The sequence below is a fragment of the Choloepus didactylus genome, chromosome 2 (assembly GCF_015220235.1).
Source record: "Choloepus didactylus isolate mChoDid1 chromosome 2, mChoDid1.pri, whole genome shotgun sequence".
In the NCBI taxonomy this organism is placed as follows: Eukaryota; Metazoa; Chordata; class Mammalia; order Pilosa; family Megalonychidae; genus Choloepus; species Choloepus didactylus.
Genome location: NC_051308.1, coordinates 210,409,367 through 210,431,706, shown reverse-complemented (window position 1 = coordinate 210,431,706; position 22,340 = coordinate 210,409,367). Strand labels below are relative to the sequence as shown.

General features: G+C 38.3%; 1 protein-coding gene across 24 annotated transcripts in view; it reads left to right on the top strand.

Annotated features, from left to right (window-relative positions):
- MACF1 (microtubule actin crosslinking factor 1) overlaps positions 1–22,340 on the top strand; it is a 356,335-nt gene that overhangs the window by 242,637 nt on the left and 91,358 nt on the right. For 21 of the 24 annotated variants that reach the window (XM_037827638.1, XM_037827637.1, XM_037827645.1 and 18 more), the window contains 12 exons: positions 3,245–3,368; positions 4,136–4,344; positions 4,728–5,045; positions 6,023–6,189; positions 7,420–7,576; positions 9,373–9,490; positions 12,633–12,695; positions 13,337–13,578; positions 14,380–14,509; positions 15,537–15,736; positions 18,438–18,924; positions 19,632–21,103. In XM_037827638.1, coding sequence (XP_037683566.1) covers positions 3,245–3,368; positions 4,136–4,344; positions 4,728–5,045; positions 6,023–6,189; positions 7,420–7,576; positions 9,373–9,490; positions 12,633–12,695; positions 13,337–13,578; positions 14,380–14,509; positions 15,537–15,736; positions 18,438–18,924; positions 19,632–21,103 — 3,687 coding nt within the window. The remainder of the gene's footprint in view (positions 1–3,244; positions 3,369–4,135; positions 4,345–4,727; positions 5,046–6,022; positions 6,190–7,419; positions 7,577–9,372; positions 9,491–12,632; positions 12,696–13,336; positions 13,579–14,379; positions 14,510–15,536; positions 15,737–18,437; positions 18,925–19,631; positions 21,104–22,340) is intronic. The other 3 variants (XM_037827631.1, XM_037827644.1, XM_037827642.1) reach the window with 1 other exon arrangement.

The following is a 22,340-nucleotide window of genomic DNA, read 5'->3' as shown; positions in this document are numbered from 1 at the left end:
AAACTGCGGACTCGAGCCAAGAGCCCCTCCTCAAGGCAGCCCAAACTGCAAAGCCTCACTGTGATAGAGAGCAGCACTCTCTGAACAAGCGAATATACCTTAGCCCAGCTCCATCTGAGGTTTTAATTAACAAAGGTTGATTGCTCAATACAAGCTATGAATCCCCAACAAGCAGACAGAGGCTTTTGGTAATGACTGACCTTGGAGAGCTGGAGGACCTCTCTGGGAGGGAGGGGGAGCTCCGAGGACCAGGTGCTATCTCTGGCCAACAGGTGAAACTGAGGGTGGCCATGGATTGGCCCTGAAGAGGGGCTTTCTGTCCCTTTTTCAGCTCAGTGGAGAAAGCCTGAGCCATTTTCTGTTCCGAGGGCTCTGACCCAGACAAGGGTGGAGATAGCAGAGTCAGAGAGACTATTTGAATGCAAATGATATCTCCCCAGGGGGTGTATCTTCCCTAAGAGGAAAGAAGTGGTGCCAAGCGCTACTGCCCACCTTCCATTCAGAACCAGACCCCAGAGCCTGGGGGAAAACAGCCACAGACCACACCTCCTTACACCAGTCTGGAGTAACAGGCTGACAGGCACCACGTGCTGGGCAGAAAAGCACAGTGGCTTGAGGCCTCAAAGGGTGTATCAATCTTCTAAGACACACCCTTAGGGAGACCTGATACTATTGCCTCCTTCTGAAACCTGAGCCCATTCTGGTCTGGGAAAACCTGATTGGGGTAACCAAGGAAACCAGATGCCTAGACAACAGAAAACTACAACCTACACTAAAAAAAATGAAGTTATGGCCCAGTCAAAGGAACAAACTTACACTTCAACTGAGATACAGGAATTGAAACAACTAATGTTAAATCAATTCAAAAAGTTTAAGGAAAATATGGCAAAAGAGATGAAGTGTATAATGAAAACACTGGGCGTACATAAGGTAGAAATCGGAAGTTCGAAAAAACAACTGGCAGAATCTATGGAAATGAAAGGCACAATGGAGACATACAACAGCAGATATCAAGAGTCAGAAGAAAACACTCAGGAACTGGAGAACAAGATACCTGAAAGCCTACACACAAAAAAAACAGATGGAGAAAAGAATGGAAAAATATGACCAGTGCCTCCAGGAATTGAATGACAACATGAAACACAGGAATGTACGTATCATGGGTGTCCTGGAAGAAGAAGAGAAGGGAAAAGGGGCAGAAGCAATAATAGAGGAAATAATCAAAGAAAATTTCCCATCTCTTGTGAAAGACATAAAATTACAGATCCAAGAAGCACAGTATTCCCCAAACAGAATAGATCTGAATAGGTCTATGCCAAGACACTTAACAGTCAGATTATCAAATGTCAGAGAAAGAGAGAATCCTGAAAGCAGCAAGAGAAAAGTGATCCATCGCATACAAAGGAAGCTTGATAAGACGATGTGCTGATTTCTCAATAGAAACCATGGAGGCAAGAAGGAAGTGGTGTGATATATTTAAGATACTGAAAGAGAAAAACCACCAACCAAGAATCCTATATCTGGCAAAACTGTCCTTCAAATATGAGGGAGAGCTTAAAATATTCTCTGAAGACAATGACAGTTTGTGAACAAGATACTTGCTCTACAGGAAACACTAAAGGGAACACTACAGACACAAAAGAAAAGACTGGAGTGAGAGGTTTGGAACACAGTTTTGGGAGATGGTAGCACAGCAATGTAAGTACACTAAACAAAGATGACTGTGAGTATGGTTGAAAGAGGAATGTTAGGAACATGTGGGACACCAGAGGAAAGATAAAGACTGGGACTGTGTAACTCAGTGAAACCTAGGGTGCTCAATGATTCTGATAAAAGGTACAAATATGTTTTTACATGAGGTACAACAAATGAATGTCAACATTGCAAGGTGTTAAAAATAGGATGGGATTGGGGGAAAAATACAATCAATGCAAACTAGAGATGATAATTAACAGGAACATTGTATTATGCTTCCTTTAATGTAACAAAGGCAATATACCAAAGCTAAATGCATATGGGGGGGATGGCATAGGGGAGGGGTATGGTACTCTTGGCATTGATGATGCTGTCTAACTCTTTATTCTACTTGGGTTTAATGCTGTCTTTCCTTTTGTCACTTCCTAGCTGTCACACTTTTTTTTTTTCTTCTTTCTTTTTTTTTCTTTTGTCTCTCTACCTTCTTTGACTCTTCCTCCTTTGTGGAAGAGATGGAGCTGTCCTTATATAGATAGTGGTGATGGTGGTGAATACATAAATACATGGCTATACAGGGAACCATTGATTGTTTACTTAGGGTGGAATGTATGGGGTGTGAACAAAACCGTCTTAAAAAAAACGGGTTGATGAAGAAATCTTGAGGGCACTATATTGAGTGAAATAAGACAGACATGTAAGGACAAATATTGCAGGGTCTCACTGATATGAACTAGTTATAATATGTAAACTCACAGACATGAAATATAAATTACCAGGATATAGAACAGGGCTAAAGAATGGGGAGCAGTTGCTTATTATGAGCAGAATGTTCAACTCGAGTGAACTTAAACATTTGGAAGTGGACAGAGGTGATGGTAGCGTGTTATTGTGAGAATAACTAACATTGCTGAATGGTCTGTGAATATGGTGGAAAGGGTAAGCTCAGAGTCACGTATGTCACCAGAATGAAAGTTGGAAGTAAAAGATGGGAATGTATAAAACAGTGAATCTTGGTGGTGGACAGTGTCTGCGATTAATTGTACAAATGTTAGAAGTCTCTCTCATGAACTAGCGCAAATGTATGACACTATAACTAGAAGTTAATAATAGAGGGGCATGTAGGAAAAAAATATATACCTATTGCAAACTATGTACTACAGTTAGTAGTATTTTAACATTTTTTCGTCAACAGTAACAAATGTACTATACCAGTACTATGAATCAGTAATGGAGGGGGGGTGGTTAGGGATATGGGAGGATTTGAGTTTCCTTTTTTTTGTCTTTATTACTTTTCTAGAGTAATGAAAATGTTCTGAAAATTGGAAAAAAAATGTGATGGGTGCTCAGCTGTATGATGGTACCTTGGGCAGTTGATTGTACACTTTGGATCTTTGGATAATTATATGGTTTGTGAACAACCTCAATAAAAAAACAAACAAGCAAACAAACAAAAAACCAAAAAACCTGTTTAATAGCTCTAGGTTCCTAGAACCAGCTTTGATTACTCATTCAAGATGTTTTTCTCTTTTCCTTGTTCATGGACAAGCAGCAGTTGCAAGAGGAGTTGGCTGAGCACCAAGTACCAGTAGAAAAGCTCCAAAAAGTAGCTCGTGACCTCATGGAAATTGAAGGGGAGCCAGCACCAGACCACAAGCATGTTCATGAAACTACAGGTATGGAGCTACAACAGTGATACTGCTCTCTTAATTACTAGTATGTACCTCTAATCTATAGTACATCATACTGTATATGATGATGTGTTGTATGTGTATCTGCATAGGCTAGGGGCTACTGATATAAAAATAGACATAAACTGTCTTCAAATAGTTCACCCTCTAATGATCTTTGTTCTTACACCATTGATGGACCTTTGCAAACTGGCTTCAACTCCTTCCCTCCCTAGCATTCTGCCTTCTAGCCATATCCTACTTCTTTCATTTCCTAGTCATTTCTTCATTACTTTTCTTGTGAAATTTTTCCTATTGCTTAGCTGCTAAAATTTATTGAGTGCTTACTATGCAGAAGGAAATCTTATTCATGCTGCAAGTTGCAGCTGAGAGGTCACTTCCTTTGTGAAATCCTCACCACCACCACATCCCCCTTCCCTCAAAAAATATAAATAAAACATAGGAAAATAATCATTCTTCCTTCTAGTCTTCTCTAGTATGGTACCCCTAGTACCTATATATTCTTTATGATTTCATTTTTACAGGTAGTTGTGAATTGCCTTCCTGTCCCTAGGCTCTGTTTTAGAATCATAGGTTTGTAGAAGGCAAGGACCTTATCTCAATTAGTTTTAGTTCTCAGAATATAGCACTTAGTAGATGCTAAGTAAATAAGGCTTATTAAATTTATCTCAAATGCTAATGCATTTCAAGCTTCTTTTTAAAAACACATTACAAAAACAGTCTCCATTCTTCTCATCACCTTGATTTTCCAGATTTCATATTCAGCCATTTCCAAAGCCTTTCTTATAGCCTGGCTGAGCGCTCTGCTGTGCTGCAGAAGGCAATTGCCCAGTCTCAGAGTGTCCAAGAAAGTCTGGAGAGCCTGTTGCACTCCATCAGGGAAGTTGAAAAAAACCTGGAAGGGGAGCAAATGGTATCACTCTCATCAGGAGACATCCAAGAAGCCTTGGCCACTAATATGGTAAGACCTATATCCGAGTGTTACCATTGAGGGTGTGTTTACCATGTGCCAGAATTAAATCATCTTAAAAAGTATCAGGAAAAGAATTCATTGTTATGAATCTTCTAATAAGATTTAGAGAAGATGGCTAATCGATGTAAAAATATTTCTTGCCAATTTCCAGACTATTGTTGAGCTTGAGGAAAAGTGATAACAGCAGAGTCATTTGGTGGAATGGGATAAAGAACTAAGGGATAAAGAACTAAGATGTGGTATTCTTAAAGCTCAGTTGTGATCCTCAAATCCTACATGTGAACATGTAGTTATTAGAAGTTTATGAGTTTGTGGTTCAGATATCCTGGAGTAACTGTTCTAGGAGCTGACAGACATGTTCTTGATGACAGAAGTTGAAACAGGACATTGCTCGGCAAAAGAGCAGCTTGGAGGCCACCCGTGAGATGGTGACTCAATTCATGGAGACAGCAGATAGCACCACAGCAGTGATGCTGCAGGGCAAACTGGCAGAGGTGAGCCAACGCTTCAAACAGCTATGTCTGCAACAGCAAGAAAAGGAGAGCTCCCTAAAGAAGCTTCTGCCCCAGGCAGAGATGTTTGAGCATGTCTCAAATAAGCTACAGCAGTTCATGGAAAACAAAAGTCGGATGCTGGCCTCTGGAAATCAGCCAGATCAAGATATTGCACATTTCTTCCAGCAGATTCAGGTGAGGATGTATCTGCCAAGTTGGCAAAACAAAAGGAAAGTAGACAGGGAGAGAATCAATTGACCAGTCAGTATACTGTGAACTTCCCTTGCATTATCTTACATAATTATCACAATCATCCTATAAAATAGATAGTTGGCTTATTTTGTAGAAACACAACCTAGATTTATTTTTCACTCCTACTACATGTTCATACCAGATCAGCAAGGGGACTGAGCTCATCATGGACACTCAGAGATGCAGGTTGATGAATACGTCATCCTAACATATGCTTTCACGATAACTGCTGCCTTGGGACTAGGGCATGTCATACCCATTTACATTCCATTAGTCAAAGCAAGTTTCACTTGACCACACCTAACTTTCGAAGAGGTGGGGAAATGTAATCCTATCATGTACCCAGAAGGGTCAGAGCTAGAAATATTTGCTGAAGAGTATTACCAGAGAGTAGAATTGCTGGGTTATAGTATACTTAATTTGACTAAATAGTGCCAACTTAAGCACCAGAATGGCTGCACCGGCCCACATTCCCACCTGTAGTGCCTCAAAATTTCCATATTCCCACATCCCATTTTGGAATTATCTAGTTTTTTTTTAATGTTTTGAAGAATAAAGTGGAATCTCATTTTGTCTGCTTTACTAACATTTTGCTTTTTGTTTTGAATAATTTCGAACTTTCGGAAAAGTAGAAGGAAGGGTAACAAACACCAGCTTACTTTTTACCTAGATTCACCAATTACTAATTGTTTTATCTCCATATGTAAATAAATACCTAAATGAGAAATGGTATCATTATGGGCTTTTGTATTTGTATCATCATTACTGTTTTGATACTCAATAATTGTCCCCAATTTGGTCTGTGAGAGCCCCTTCAAGTTCCTTGTTTTTCTGCAGATCAGGGAGAACTTGCCCCACAAGTCTTTTTATAAAAGATAAGGAACAGAGGATTTAATATAATTCCTTGTTTGCCTTAACAGGAGCTGAATTTGGAAATGGAAGACCAACAGGAGAACCTAGATACGCTGGAGGACCTAGTTACTAAACTGAACTCCTGTGGCTTTGCTCTGGACCTATCCCAGCATCAGGGCAGGGTACAGAACCTCAAAAAGGACTTCACAGAACTACAGAAGGCAATTAAAGAAAGGTGAGTTTTCATATATGTGTTTGGTCAATGTTTGGGACCTAATTTTTTCTTGCTGTTGGGTGAAATGATTTTCTTCTGTTCCTTCCTCCTTTGCCAGAACAGGTGGTATCAAAAACTATGCTACTGAGTCATAGGAGATGGAAAGCACCTATTTCAGGCAAACTTACCTTACCTACTTGATGCTTAGTGGTTTCTTTATTACGAAATAATGAATTTCTTCTCAGTACGGGAGATAATTCCCTCTTGGTGGGAGCAAAAGTCCAGGTCACCTGGACCAAAGAGAACAAATTAGGGGCAGTGAGTAGAATTATGGTAAGATTTGAAATAAAGAGAAAAATTAGAGGCTTCCGAAACATAATTAAGGATTATATTGGCACTTCCGCTGCTTGTTTGGACCACATTTAAGCTGCTGTTTTCACAGATTCTTCTTTCAAGTCAAATGGGAATCTGACAAAGACGACTGATTTCAGATTATCAGTTCATTGTTGAAAAGCCATTATTCCCCATTAGAAAGACTCACTTGGGTTTGAGAGTGTGGATAAAGCTTCTTAAATTAATCTTGGTTATCCATAAATAATCTTCATTTAGCAGATGACTACTTAAGTCAATAGAGGAAGACAGTTGCTCAAAGCAATACTAAGTTAATAGCAAGCTATTTAATGGAGATGATGGGGACAAAGGCTAAGAAGTCTTTGTGTTTTTTCCCATATGATGAGGAACCAGGATCTCTGGCTTCAAGTCTGAGTGCAGCCATTTCCAAAATTGTGATTGAATTCTCCTTTCTCCCTGATTTATTACTTAACTTCTTTGAGCCTCAGTTTCAGCATCTTCCTTGCTAAAGGAATTGGTATTTGAACTGGGCCTTGAAAGAGTCAAATACCAAAAAAGTAGCAGAGCTGGAATTTGAATCCAAGGATTGCATTCTTTCCGTTGTATCATGATGCCTAAATAGCAGACTTCTTTAGTTTTTCTCATGTTCACGTATTCCAGAGTACAACTGAAGACTCCTTGCCCCACGAATGTCCAAACAAGGGCAACAGATTCCTGAGTTTGATGCTCTCATACATCGTAAGTGGTTGTTTAGCCAAGCCTGCTATGGAAAAGATTATGGAAAGGGAAGGTCCTGTTAGGAAACTGATGCCTAGAGTCCCAAAATGAACCTAGTTTTAGCTCCGGTTGACTTTTTTACATAACTTATTCTGGCAAATAACAAAACTTCTTCATTGACAGAGAGGAAGATGCATCATCTTGCCAGGAGCATTTGGTTGAATTCCAGAAGCTAGTTAGGACCTTCCAGAAATGGCTGAAGGAAACTGAAGAAAGTATTCCATCAACAGAGACTTTCATGAGTATTAAGGAACTGGAAAAGCAGATTGAACATCTGACAGTAAGTGAAGAATCAGGCTAGACAGCAGTTCAGAAGCTTATATGGACTCATCTCTGTGGTGGGGAAGTAATATGAGAAATCCAATTTATCAGTCTGCATCAGAGTAGAAATTCCTTCATTCTTTCCGTGTTATTCCCACCCACCCCTTACCAAGAACTGAGCACCATTACATCTCCTATTTTCAAAAATCAAAACATAAAAAATTTTCTGTGAATGAAATCTATAAAATTTCAGCTGTTTCTTGGATGCCTCTAGTGCTCTGTTAGATCATATAAAAGACAATTGTCAAAGTCCAATCCTTGAGAAGCATACTCTCTGCTTTTATGTTTGAGAATTAGGCAAGCAAATATATATAAGCAAGTGACCAGATGTGTGATCAGGAAATTTAAGAGAGAAATCTAATAAAAGAAAAGTTAGATTCAGGTGGTTGGAAGGTACCGTCAAGGACACGACCACTGTCTTTTAATCCCTTGTGGAATCCATCTCTGTGCCATCTTTGATCCATAGTCATCCCGCCTCTGTTTGCACCTCTAACACATCTCTCTCTTTGTTGAAATTAGCCAAATCTGCCTCCACCTAACTCTCACACATTCATCATTTTCTCAGTAAGACAGGCTTTACCTTGAACAGATGAAAGGGAAGAATTTAATTGCTTTCACTGAGAGAGCATTTGCTGTGGGGAATTCCATAGAGCAGAGGACCTCAAAGTTTTGTGGTTCACAGTGATTTAATGCTTTCATGTCACCTCAGTGTTAAGTATTTAGGTCCAAACTTAATAGTAGTTATTCACATGGTGTCCAACAGATGTCACTGTGTTTCCATCAAAAATTGAAAATATCCTGTGAGTCAATGCATAGTTTGGGAACTATGGCTCTAATGAAAGACTTGACAAGCAGTGACCAAGGGTCAGTCTGAGGTTAGACAATATGAGTTTGCTAGATATAAATGAATCTGCTACTACTCTGTGACTTGAAGTCAAAAGCAAATTAAGTAGATTGTCAGGGAAATACAGAGTGGAGGAAAGGAATGAAGGCTAGGATGGTATCCCCATTTGAAAGAAGTAAAATCATCCTAATGCCGTGACAGGCAGTCCACATCTCGGAGACTTAGCAACATGGGGCGCTTTTGTCTTAGAACAGATACCATCATTTCCTAATGGCTTTGTATGGTAGTTAGAACTCTGCTTCAAACCCAACATAAAGTTCCCTTGATAAACTCAAATTGTAGGTTGTAAGTCTATGTATTTCTCTGTATATAAATATCTAGGTCCTCATTTTACCTTCCAGTTACCATTTCCTATTTTTTTTTACCCACATGACAGTCCCTTTTGTCCACCTGACAAATGCTTATCTTAACTCAAAGCTTTCTTCACTCTAGACAGAGTTAGATGTGTCTCCTCATGTGCTCTCAGAGTTACATGTTTCTGTAATAGCATTTATCATGTTATCATACAATTGATAATCTGTCTTTCTCTCTCTCTAACCTTTGAGCTCCTGGCTTTAGGAAATGTGTCATAAACATTTTTGAACTTCCAGTGTCTGGCATGATGCCTGGCCCATAGTAAATGATCCATATGTACTTGATAAGTAAATGAATGAATCAGAATGTCTAACTATTCAGGATATGATTCTCCCACACCTTAGCTGGCTAAACCAGGATTTTGCAACGACTCAATAGATGAGAATGGTCTCTTAATGCTTGTCAAAATTTGGGGATTATATATAGAAGAACTTGTTTTCCTGTTTCTGAGAAGAAGGTTGCAGATGTGACATTTAGCCATTTTGTTCCTTAAACAGCATCTCCTAGATGACTGGGCAAGTAAGGGAACCCTGGTGGAAGAAATCAATTGCAAAGGCACTTCTTTAGAAAATCTCATCATGGAGATCACAGCACCTGATTCCCAAGCCAAGACAGGTGAGTGCAGTCACTTAAAAATGCAATGAACACACATAACCTTTTTCTACTTTGGCCTTTGGAAATGCCCCTTTGTTTAGTTAAAGTCAGAATCAAGGCTGCGGATGAAACAGAGAGGTCCACAAAGCAGTGTTCCCCCTCAAACTGATCTACTTTCCCCTTTGCTATGTAACATTGCTCCATTTTGCAGAATTCCTTCCCGTGATGGGAAAACTAAATGGACTGTTTGACCCACTGTCAAATGAACATAGAAGAATTAAAATATGATTTTTCCATCTTGAGGGATTTTTCTCTTTTAAACATGTGAATGGGATGGGCATATATCATCTTTAATTTGGGGTCATTCCTGGAACTACTGACTGTGATATCAGGGAGAAGTTAGGTATTTGGGAATCAGTATTGGTTCACTAGGGACTGGCGCACTTCCTTGAAGCAGGCACAAAGATTGTGTCCAGATATATGAATAATCTCTGATTGCAAATTAAGTCCCTCAACAAAATCCAGTGTGAGCTCATTGTTAATTGGGATCTAATAGGTTTTATTACCAGATTTTATTAGTCTGCTTCAATAGTGACTTAAGTAATAAGAGAAAAAGTTTTCTTTCATTTCCCTTATAAGAACTGCTGCTCTTCCTTGGTATCCTAAAGATTAAAGATCTCTTGGAATTATCCAGAAGTGACAACATTTCAGGGAATTTGGTGATTCTTATAGAACACATAGCCCTCTAAGTGTGTGAGTATCTGGGGAGTCAGCAAACTTTGTCAACAAAGGGCCAGATTGTAAATATTTTAGGTTTGTGGGTCATAATGTCTCTGTCATAAGTACACAACTCTGCCATGGTCATGCAAAAGCACCTATAGACAATATGTAAATTAATGGGTGTGGCTGTGTTCCAATAGAGCTTTATATACAGAAACAGGTTAAAGGCCAGATTTGGCCAATGGACCATAGTTTGCCAAATCCTGGAGAAGATGAGTGGTTTTTCAAACTTTTGAAGACAGTAAAACCCTTTTTTTTAAAAAAAAACCTAAATCTTATATAGAACCCTACTACATAAAACAAATAAAAGTGATATTTTGTTGGCATAAATTTCCCTTATAAATTAATTTATAACATTTGTCTATTATGACATCTACTGGTGAAAAAATTGAGACTATTTTAATGAATACTAAAATTTGAAAAGGAGGATTATTGGCAACAGTTTCACCACCTGAGTTATTTCTGAATTTTGTTTGGTTTCATTTTACCCAGAAAATATCATTCATACAGATAAGTAGATGCAAATGATAACATGTTTTTCAAAGTTCACTTTACAGTCTCAAAATATACTTCAGTTCAACTGAACTATAATCTTGTAAGTGGTATAATAGGAAATTTTTGTTTCAAAGTTAAATCATTAAGAATATCTAATAAGGGCTCATATTCTGAAATAGAAAACATCTAAAGCTGGCATTGAGGATAAAAGCTATCTATAACCTGACATTATCAAGACCCAAAGTGTTAAAAATTCCATAATTACACATTTCTGCCCTGATGGGAGCTTGCTCCTAGCATTCTTTGTCATTTAGTGCTAAAGATGTGTTTTTCCTTGTACAGTATACATAAGTAGACAGGTTCAGGTTTAAATATTATAAAGTGCCAGTTAAGAGCTACAACCTTTCTGACAGTCAAAAAGAAGAAATATATGCACAGGCAGAAAGGACAGGAGCTGCTTTATTCTTCCCAAAGGGGCAGCGTAAATTGATTGTGTCTGGTGGGTTAAAATGTGACATTCAACAAAATTGTATGTGCATGTTTTATTACTATTTCTAAGTACTTAGAAATATATTCTGAAATTTAAATTTAAACATGTAACGCACTTAAAGTCCTTCTCAGGGTGCTTTGAAAATCAGTTTGAGAATCACTAGCCTGAGTATTCTCAAAGTTTCCTTCTGACTCAAAAACCATGAATACCCCAGTTCCTTACATTTGTGTAACTCTTTCTGTTGCCTAAAATGCTTTCGCTTACACGCTTACATTATCTCATTACCTCTCTCCAATAACTCCATGAGAGTTGACAGGCTAGTTATTATTCATATCCTAGAGAAGAAACTAAGGTCTGTTCATACATTAAGCCTCATATATTGAATTAGTGACAGTCTTAGCTAGGACCTTCTTCTAATTACTGCTTCAGTTTCTTTTTTGCCATTCCCATACTGCAGTGGAATATGATTTTTTTTTTAGATCCATTTTTTTTAAATTGAAAATACAATACAGTTAATATTTAAGATTTTATAATTACAGCCCTAACACAACTTTTTAAAATATAACTTTACACATGACTTTTCCACAATGAAATGAATGGACATGAGCATTTTATTTTGTCCTCTTAATGTAATATTCCATCTTGAATATTTTTCAGATTTCTGTATAATCATAGGCTCTGTTCTTAACTTGGGAAAGTACTATGAAATACAAGGAATCAACTTGGTGAGAATATAGATGAAATTGTGGGAATTAGAAACAAAAAGTCCCAAAGCAGAATTTATGGGAATGTTTGTGGACCATATTTATTGGCACTAAAAATTGTTGTTTTTCACTGGGGAAAGGGGAACAAGGACAGGTCATGAAAGGAAAAGCAGGAAGTTTTCCATTAAGAACAATATAAGAAGGGCTCGTTTTAATGTCTTTGTTTAAAAAGTGTTACTTCTTATGTTCTTAACTGTATTCATTTTTTCATTTTTATTATATTGAAGAACTCTGATGTTAAAAGTGAAACTTTTTGGCCTTAATATAAATCGTCATTCCAAAATATGGCAGGCACCATTCAAAAAACTTAATAATTTTACCAATACTTGATTCACAAAATTAGGGCAGGGTCCAAAGAATTCAAGTTGGAGATTTAAGAAGGGAAACTGGATTTTCTCTAAAAAGGATTAAGAATCATTACTGCTAAGGAGCAAGTGACACTCCTGAAGTGACACTTCGTTGCCTTTGCCTGGCAGCTGTAATGATCTGTCTCTTTCCATGAGTATGTTGTCTTGTGCTGTGTTAACTTCCTGATATTCGAGCTTAAAGTGAGTGCCAAAGAACAAATTTAGTACCTGTTTGTATTCCTAACACGTTTGTCTTGCCCTGTTTGTCTCCTTGTCCTTCTGCTCAGGTTCCATACTGCCCTCTGTAGGAAGCTCTGTAGGCAGTGTAAACGGATACCACACCTGCAAAGGTGAGAATTCATTTCAACAGTGCCTGTTTGTTGGGTGTGTTAGGACAATGTTCATGTTGCATCTGTGTACATTTCCACATGTCTGGAAGAACTGCTGCCAGGAAGGGTGTGAGGGTAAAAATCAGGAGAAGCAGCTGTGATGCCTTTTTATTTAATCGCTATAGACTAAACAGGTTGGCAACTGGGGAAACTAAAAATACCAAGGAAATAAACTGGACCATTAGATGATACCAATAATGAAAACCTAGAAGAAAATTTGTATAAATCGTAGAGTTATAAAGAAGTTCTGCTAGAGATAACCTGGTTTAGCCCTCAGCCTCCCAGCTGAGTGACTTCTCTATAGTTTGGAGAAGAGAGATGAATGTTTTCTCACTCCCCTCACTTTTGCTGTTCCCGTTTATTTAGCATTTTCAGGGGTACATCTGGATATATAATGCCAAAATCAGAAAGTAAACTAAGAGCTCTTTTGCTTTGTTCATGTGAACAGGAACGTTTACATGATTTAGCAGGAAGATAATTTCTAGTTCACTAGAAGGAGTAGGAGATATGCTTAATCCTGATGAGTAATTTAGGAGTGAGGAACTGAGTGAGGGATGCTTGGAGAGCTATTCCCAATCTGATTTCTGTTTCTACAATACTAGATCTGACGGAGATCCAGTGTGACATGTCAGATGTAAACTTGAAGTATGAAAAACTGGGAGGACTGCTTCGGGAGCACCAGGACGGCATTCAGGCTGTGCTTAGCAGAATGCAGGAAGTTCGGAAGGAGGCAAGTTCAGTGCTGCAGTGGCTGGAATCAAAAGAGGAAATCCTGAAAGCCATGAATGCCTCTTCAGTGCCAACCAAGACAGAAACAGTGAGAGCCCAAGTGGAATCTAACAAGGTACCATGTTTACACCAGCTGCATCCCAAATACTAAGAGGAAGGGACTGCTCTGAGGAACACTTGCTATACCTGCCTGAGCCCAGGGGCATGAGAGTGAGGCATGACCAGGATATGATGGGCAGTATGTTTGACTTTCAAATAATTAATATGCCTTAAATCTTCTAGAGAACTTCCTTACCTATGAAGCTAGAAATAGTTATCAGATTCAGAAGTAAAACACATTTGTTTGTGGGAGGAGAATAGTTCTCAGAAGCATCAACTCTTATAGAATGGGATCTAATTTTCTATGTGATAGTGCAAGAGAGCCAAGCCATTCTTATCAGAGCACCTTTTTGTCTCTTGGAGGGTTCTAAGGAGCTGTGATTACAGTTCATTCTTAAGATTGGCATGTGGGAGAAGGAAAAATGTCAGAAGAAGTAAGACCATCTAAAATAATTCTGTAAGAAATTTTCACCAAAATTTTAATATTCCATTTAAGTATAGCATTCATATCTTTCAACCACAAAAGCATCATCTCATCATCATATCTTGGCACTTTTAGTTTATAGGGATTAATTAATATTGGGCTGAATTGATATGTTATACATAAGAGAAATTTGGGTCCTGCCACCTAAGATTTTCATTTTAAAGTAAAAATTGAAGCAAAAAGGTTGATTTTTAAATCCTGAAACAAGTCATGGATAGAATGAGAAGTAGAGCATATAATTGCAGTGCAATCTTCCAATCACTCTACCACACACACAGCTTTGTTTCCTGTCTAGAATTTCATGACATATATATATGATGTTCTTTCTCCTAGGCTTTCCTGACTGAATTGGAACAGAATTCTCCAAAGATCCAAAAAGTAAAGGAAGCTCTGGCTGGATTACTGATGACATATCCCAACTCACAAGAAGCAGAAAATTGGAAGAAAATGCAAGAGGATCTCAGTAAGTTATCAAAAGGGTATTGTAAATTCACTAAATTATTTGCTTTCAAAGCAGATACAGACTTCCAACACATCCTATAACACAGGAATCATTTTAAGTTAATTTTCATTAGCAAGTGAGAGGCCCAGGTAGGGTCCTACTCAGAAGTTTGGCTTCCTTGGACAAGTCAAACTGACAATCTGTTGTGATCCAAAACTAAAGAGAGCATTGATGATAGAAGTGAAAATGCATGGATGATGAAAAATGGGAAATAATAAAATCAGTATTCAGTAAAGGATCAGGATAAAGTATGATGTGTTCATAATACTGAGCTATAAACAATGTAGATGAATATTAGCATGAAAAACTTTATTGTCATGAAAGATGTTCTTAGCACAGTAAGTTAAAAAACAAGTTATAAAATAATATACACTTATATGTAGTATAAGATATTTTTTAAAGTATTAATGTGTATAGAAAAAAGCCCAGAAAGATTTGTATCAATTGTTAAGTGATTGTATTATCTCCAAGTGGTAGGATTATGGTATTTTTATTTTATTTTATTTTATTTTTTGATATATTATTCTAATTTTTCTGTAATGATTATATATTGCTTTTTTTAAAAAAGTTTATCTTGAAATGATTGTAGACTTACAGAAAATTGCAAAAAAAACGTTGTACAGGGAGGTTACCCATCTTCCCCCATGGCTAACATTTTACATAGCTATAGTACAATGTGAAACCAGGAAATCAACATTGGTACAGTCCATAGGGTTTATTGACATTTTATGAGTTTTACGTGTACTTGTGTGTGTTTGTAATTCTATGCAGTTTTATCATGTGTGGATTCATATAATCCACCACCATAATCTAGATATTGAACTGTTTGTATTTCTTTTATTAGTTTAAAAAAAGTTATTTTTAATTTTAAAAATTATAAATAATAATCCTAGGGTTATTTCCTCTACTATGTTAGAAATATAATTTAGCGAGAAGGCCAGTTGTTGATGAGAGTGAAGGAATACATCATCCTATTTCCTTTCTGCAGATTCCCGATGGGAAAGGGCTACTGAGGTGACTGTGGCTCGACAAAGACAGCTAGAGGAATCCGCAAGCCATCTGGCCCACTTCCAGGCTGCAGAATCCCAGCTCCGGCCCTGGCTAATGGAGAAGGAACTGATGATGGGAGTGCTGGGGCCCCTGTCCATTGACCCCAACATGCTGAGTGCACAAAAGCAGCAGGTCCAGGTGAGCAATACAGCTCAGTGCTTTAGAGCAAAGCAGTTGGAGTCTCCAGGGTTCAAGTGCTGCTCCCAGCAAGGAGATTTCCCAAACAAGTCCTTTGCCCTCTCAGAGCCTTGTTTCCTCGCTTTAAATGAGATGTTTGTATAGTGCTTATCGTACTGCCTAACATAGTAAGCAGTCAATAACTAGATTATTAATATAATTAACAAAGGTAGTTTGTGAGTGAATGTGAAAATGGGGAACTTTTTCTGTCTAAATTCTGGAGTCATATTTTACTTTTAATCCCCAGTGGTAGTGATCCACATTATTTAATACAATATCTGATGTCCATTGGCATTACTTAAAGATTTTCTGCTGATCATACCTCAGAAAACTTATTTAAGTGCCTAACATAATAGAAATTTAGGTTGGTCAAAATTATCACAGCACCTTCTGTTAAGTCATCTCTAATGACATCCTTCCTAGAATCTTTTTCTCATCATCCATAAGTATTTGTGAAAGGGGTTATATTGTGTATTGTTCCATGAATCTGATAATAGACTTAACTTCTGCCAACAAATGGAAAAAATACTGGCATAGACACAATTGCAGGGACCAGAGTAGAGTAAAAGCTGTAATACATGCTAGAAAGTACTTCATAGAACAGATTCATTGGTTAAAAGTGAAGAATTTGTAGTGCCTACATCTTCCCCTGAACCTGTTCTATTTCTTTTCACCATCCACCAAGTTCCCTAAGTTAAGACCTGAGAAGAATTTTTGAAGGAACTCTTTCTTTCACCTCAATATACAATTATCAAGTCCAATTTTGTCTACTTACAAATATTTTTTTAATTCAGTAGTTTTCAAACTTTTGGTCTCAGAATGCCTTATATTCTTAAAATTATTGAGGATACCCCCAAAGAGCTTGTGTTTATTTATTGATATTGACCATATTAAAACACTGAGAAATCTTAAAATATTTGTTTTAAATAATTTAAGAATAATAATGATAAGCCCATCACATCTTAACACAAATACCATTCTTTTATTAAAAAATAAAATTTTCCAAAATATAAAAATTTAATGAGTGGCATTGTTTTATATCTTTGCAAATCTCTTTAATGTCTGGCTTAATAGAATATTCTTGCAAATTTTCATATCTGCTTCTCCATTCAATCTGATGCAATATCAGACATCATTTAACTTCTAGAAAATTCCATTGTACACTTGTGAGATAACAAGAATTTTGAAGGGCAAATAACATCTTAGTATTATTATGAAAATAGTTTTGACCTCTTGGATCCCCCTGAAAGGTTCTGATGACTCCTGAGAGTCCCTGGACCATGCTTTGAAATATACTGTTCTAATCCCTTTTTTTTCCTCCATTCTATTTGCTACCACCATATTAAGGTTTGAGCTGATCTACACCATTGTAACATTCCTTAACAGTCTATACAATTCTCGAATTATCTCTTTAAATCACATATCTAAATATATTATTAAAATGTTTCAGTGGCTCTTGGCTGCCTGTCAAATGAAATCCAAATACCTGTTCAGTGTGGTATATAAGGCCTTTCACAGTTTGATACCAGCTTTTCTTGCTAGCCTCATTGTCAGCCATTCCCCCATATACTTTGGTTTCTACTTATATCAGAATTTGTTCTGAAGGTGAACATGCCACACTCATATGACTCTGTGTCTTTGCTAATACTAGGCCCTTCCCCTAGAGTGCCCTTCACCAGCCTATTCTCTGTTTTGCTTAGAGAATTCCTACTCATACTTTATTGTCACTTCTGTGATGTCTTTCCTAATTTCCATCTTCAACCCTTTGTCATCTCCAGCAGAATTAGTCCCTACCCCAGGCTTTCACAGCTCATGTTCAGATCATTGCTTTATCATTTTTTTAATGTTTGTTGTAGTTTATTGTTTACACATCTGTTATTTCTTGAGATCATGTCTTATTTTTGTATAGTGTAAGTACTGAGCACTTCTATAAATTATCTTATTTAATCCTTACGACAGCCAAGATATGTATTATTAATTTCATTTTATAGATAAGGAAGCCGCAGTTTGGAGAACTTAAAAAATAAACAAACACCTAAAGTTATACAGCTAGTGAGTGATAGAGCCAGGATTTGGACCCAGACAGTCTGACTCCAGAGCCCGTAATCCTAACTGCTTTGATGAGTGCTGCAGGGGATACAAAAAGAAATAAAAAAGCATGGTCCTTGTTTTAAAGAAGCTCATTATGGTACTGTATTGCAATGTACTGATTGTATGTGCTGTTGGAATTCTGAGAAAGAAAATGAGAAATGTGGTGGTGTTGAAAGCTAAAATGACAGGCCCAGCAGTAAAATAGCAGGCCCTGGAGCCCAGGGTTCCAGACTCCCAATTCAGAGGTCTGAGTATTGCATGGCAAAGCTGACTAGTGCCAATCCGGAGAAGAAACTTTGGTTTCCAACCTAGGCCGCCATTAGTAACTGATGTTGAAACAGAGTAGGACAAATAAGAAAAAGAAGTGAAATAGACTCAATCCATGATCCTTTCAAAACAAGTTCTTGGCAAGCAGTTTTACTGGCCCTAGTAGCCTGGTGTTTGGAGTTTTCTGGTTTATTTTCAAAAGGGGTTGGCAATATTTGGCACAATCCAAAATCAGTTTTTGTTTTAACACTGTTTTTAGATCTGTCTTTTCTATTTAAACATCTTGGTGTCATTTCTGTTTCAGTTTATGCTGAAGGAATTTGAAGCACGTAGGCAACAGCATGAGCAGCTAAACAGGGCTGCTCAGGGCATCCTAGGAGATGTCTCGCCATCCACCAGCCAGGTAGAGAAAGAACTCCAGAGCATCAATCAGAAGTGGGTTGAGCTGACTGACAAACTCAATTCCCGTTCCAGCCAAATTGAGCAAGCTATTGTCAAAAGCACCCAGTACCAGGAACTGCTCCAGGACTTATCAGAGAAGGTGAAGGCAATTGGACAGCGACTGAGTGGCCAGTCAGCCATCAGCACCCAACCAGAGGCTGTGAAGCAGCAATTGGAGGAGACCAGTGAGATTCGTTCTGACTTGGAGCAACTGGACCATGAGATTAAGGTGGCCCAGACACTGTGCGATGAACTCTCGGTGCTCATTGGCGAGCAGTACCTCAAAGATGAGCTGAAGAAGCGTTTGGAGACAGTTGCCCTGCCTCTCCAAGGTTTAGAAGACCTTGCAGGTGAGCTGGGATGAGGAACACACTTTTGCCATTATTAGTGGCAAGCAGAAAGAAGCAGTGGGTTAGTAGTTGTCCCAAGAATCTAGGGTGACTCTTATGTAACTTTTGGACCCAGAATATTGCTAACATTTCCCTTCCCTTCTAGCTATGGTGAGAACTGCTGTGGTTATTACACATTGATTGAGGATTAGCAGTACTTTACAAGCATAGTCATAGAGTTAAGAGCTCTAATATAAATTCAGCCAGCAGCTAGAGATTCATGCTCATACATGTACTTATAGGTGAATTTACTCACACACTTTCACTGATACCCACTTATTTTCTTTATATTCATGTGTGCATAAATACACACACATACTATATGTACAAATTTAGAACATGTTCTGGACTTCTCACAATAGCTTTGTACAAAAACAAATTTTGTCATTAATTCATTGCCTCTTATTCTGGAAACATTTATGCCTTTCACTTTTTACTAGGTTAGAAGTAAACATTTACTTCTGTTACTCAGATCACCTAACAAGGCTGATGTGAGGATTAACTAAAATATAGTATATGAAGGAGCCTAGGTATGTGCCTCTTTTTTGGTAGGCTCTCTATTAATGTTAGTTTCCTTCCCCTAAGGTCAGGCCTCATACTCTCAAAAAACATTTTATTTATGTGTCATGTTCAGGCTTGACTGATTTAAATTTCATTTTCTATTTCAGCTGATCAGATGAACAGACTTCAGGCAGCTCTTGCAAGCACCCAGCAGTTTCAGCAAATGTTTGATGAGCTGAGGACCTGGTTGGATGGGAAACAAAGCCAGCAAGCAAAAACCTGCCCAATTTCTGCAAAATTGGAGCGACTACAGTCTCAGCTACAGGAGAATGAAGAGTTTCAGAAGACCCTTAACCAACACAGCGGTTCCTATGAAGTGATTGTAGCTGAAGGGGAATCTCTGCTTCTTTCTGTGCCTCCTGGAGAAGAGAAAAAGACTTTACAAAACCAGTTGGTTGATCTCAAAAGCCACTGGGATGAGCTTAGTAAAAAAACAGCAGACAGACAATCCAAGCTCAAGGACTGTATGCAGAAAGCTCAGAAATATCAGTGGCATGTGGAAGACCTCGTGCCGTGGATAAAGGATTGTAAGGCTAAGATGTCTGATTTGCGGGTCTCTCTGGATCCAGTGCAGCTAGAGTCCAGCCTCCTAAGATCAAAGGCTATGTTGAATGAGGTGGAGAAGCGCCGTTCCCTGCTGGAGATTTTGAACAGTGCTGCTGACATCCTGATCAATTCTTCTGAAACAGATGAGGATGATATCCGGGATGAGAAGGCTGGGATCAACCAGAACATGGATGCCATTACAGAGGAGCTGCAAGCCAAAACAGAGTCACTAGAAGAAATGACTCAGAGGATCAAGGAGTTCCAGGAAAGTTTTAAGAATATTGAAAAGAAAGTTGAAGGGGCCAAACATCAACTTGAGATCTTTGATGCTCTAGGCTCTCAAGCCTGTAGCAACAAGAACCTGGAGAAGCTAAGAGCTCAACAGGAAGTGCTGCAAGCCCTGGAACATCAGGTAGACTATCTGAGGAAATTTACTCAGGGCCTGGTAGCAGATGCCCCAAATGGATCTGATGCTTCTCAACTTCTACATCAAGCTGAGGTCGCGCAGCAAGAGTTCCTAGAAGTGAAGCAAAGAGTGAACAGTGGTTGCATGACAATGGAAAACAAGCTGGAGGGGATTGGCCAGTTTCACTGTCGAGTCCGAGAGATGTTTTCTCAATTGGCAGATCTGGACGATGAGCTTGATGGCATGGGTGCTATCGGGAGAGATACTGATAGCCTCCAGTCCCAAATTGAGGATGTACGACTGTTCTTTAATAAAATCCAAGTTCTGAAGTTAGACATAGAGGCTTCTGAAGCAGAGTGCCGACAAATGCTGGAAGAAGAGGGGACTCTGGACTTGTTAGGTCTCAAGAGAGAGCTAGAAGCCCTGAATAAACAGTGTAGCAAACTTACAGAGAGGGGTAAAGCTCGCCAGGAACAGCTAGAGCTTACCTTGGGCCGTGTAGAGGACTTCTATAGGAAATTGAAAATGCTCAATGACATGACCACAGCAGCAGAGGAGGGAGAGGCCCTTCAGTGGGTAGTGGGGACAGAAGTGGATACCATCAACCAACAATTAGCAGATTTTAAAGTAAGTCTGATATTTATTTTTTAATCTTTTTCTGTCTAAAATGTACATTTCTTTTCTTGTACTGGAACTCTGAAACCTATTTAGTATACATCTTAACTTCTGTCCCCAGTTTCAGTTATTCTCATTTCTACCACCATCAATCAGCACACACTGTTTGGAGACTAAACAATATCTTAGTCTTCTGAGCAAACTGGTTTGAGTGTTTTTCTATTGTAGTTTATTTCAATTTTTATAACCAATTTAAGATATAGAAAGAAATGTCCAAACTTATCTCTTACTCTGAGAATTTACTCATGTTTTCTTGAGATTTCAAATTTACTGGTTTTGTAACACATGAATGTTTCTTTAGTTCTTGGTTTTTCAAATTGAGGTATGAGAAGTTATAAGATAAACATGGGATACTGTTCCTGAAGTATTGATTTTACCCAGATTATAGGGGAAAATTATTGAAACAAGCATTGATATATTGTGGAAAAATGCAAAATTCTCATGAATTATTAAGATAAAACATGATGCTTCAAGGAAATTTCCCACTTACAGTATAAGAATATACCCTAAACTCAAGAGTACACGTTCACTGCTGATAGAATAGTTTGAGAACTACTTCCTTAATTGCAAAGATACTTTCATTCTTTGCCTAAGTCAGAATTTCCAGTCCTGAGATTTTGTGGGTCTAAACTAAGGGAAGATTAGAGGACTTGACCCAAAAGTATCCATTTGCTGAGTCAGGGGCTTAGAACTTTTAGGACTGCCTGTTCTGTCTTGGCTCTCACTATCTAAGCCTTTTGCCCCAAGAGTTTCCTTTGCTGTAAATACTTAAAAATGCCTCACTTTCCTGTTGGAGGCCACTCTCCTATTATTTCTTTTTTGGTGCAGGGAATACAGATTTGGAAAGGATGCTTCCAGCAGTTTTTCCATCACTAGTGTTAATTATTCCTACTTACACTCCTGCCATCAGAGTAAATTTGTTCCCTCAGAGCCCCTGCCTATCAGGATTCTTTCTATTAAAAACATGGCTGTAGAAGTGGTGTTGACACCAGGTCAGAGCTATGTGGTGCCTAGAAAGGTCACAATTTTGTAGGTAAGATCCAAGTGCAGAAAAGTAGTTGCTTCAGAAGGGTCCTTCTAGGAGTTTAGGGGAATGTTCACTACTAAAATGTTCAGTACTAAAATGTTCAGTACTAAAATGGGACTTTGGCTGCAGGCCCAATTACCATGTTTAGAGACAGTACAATAT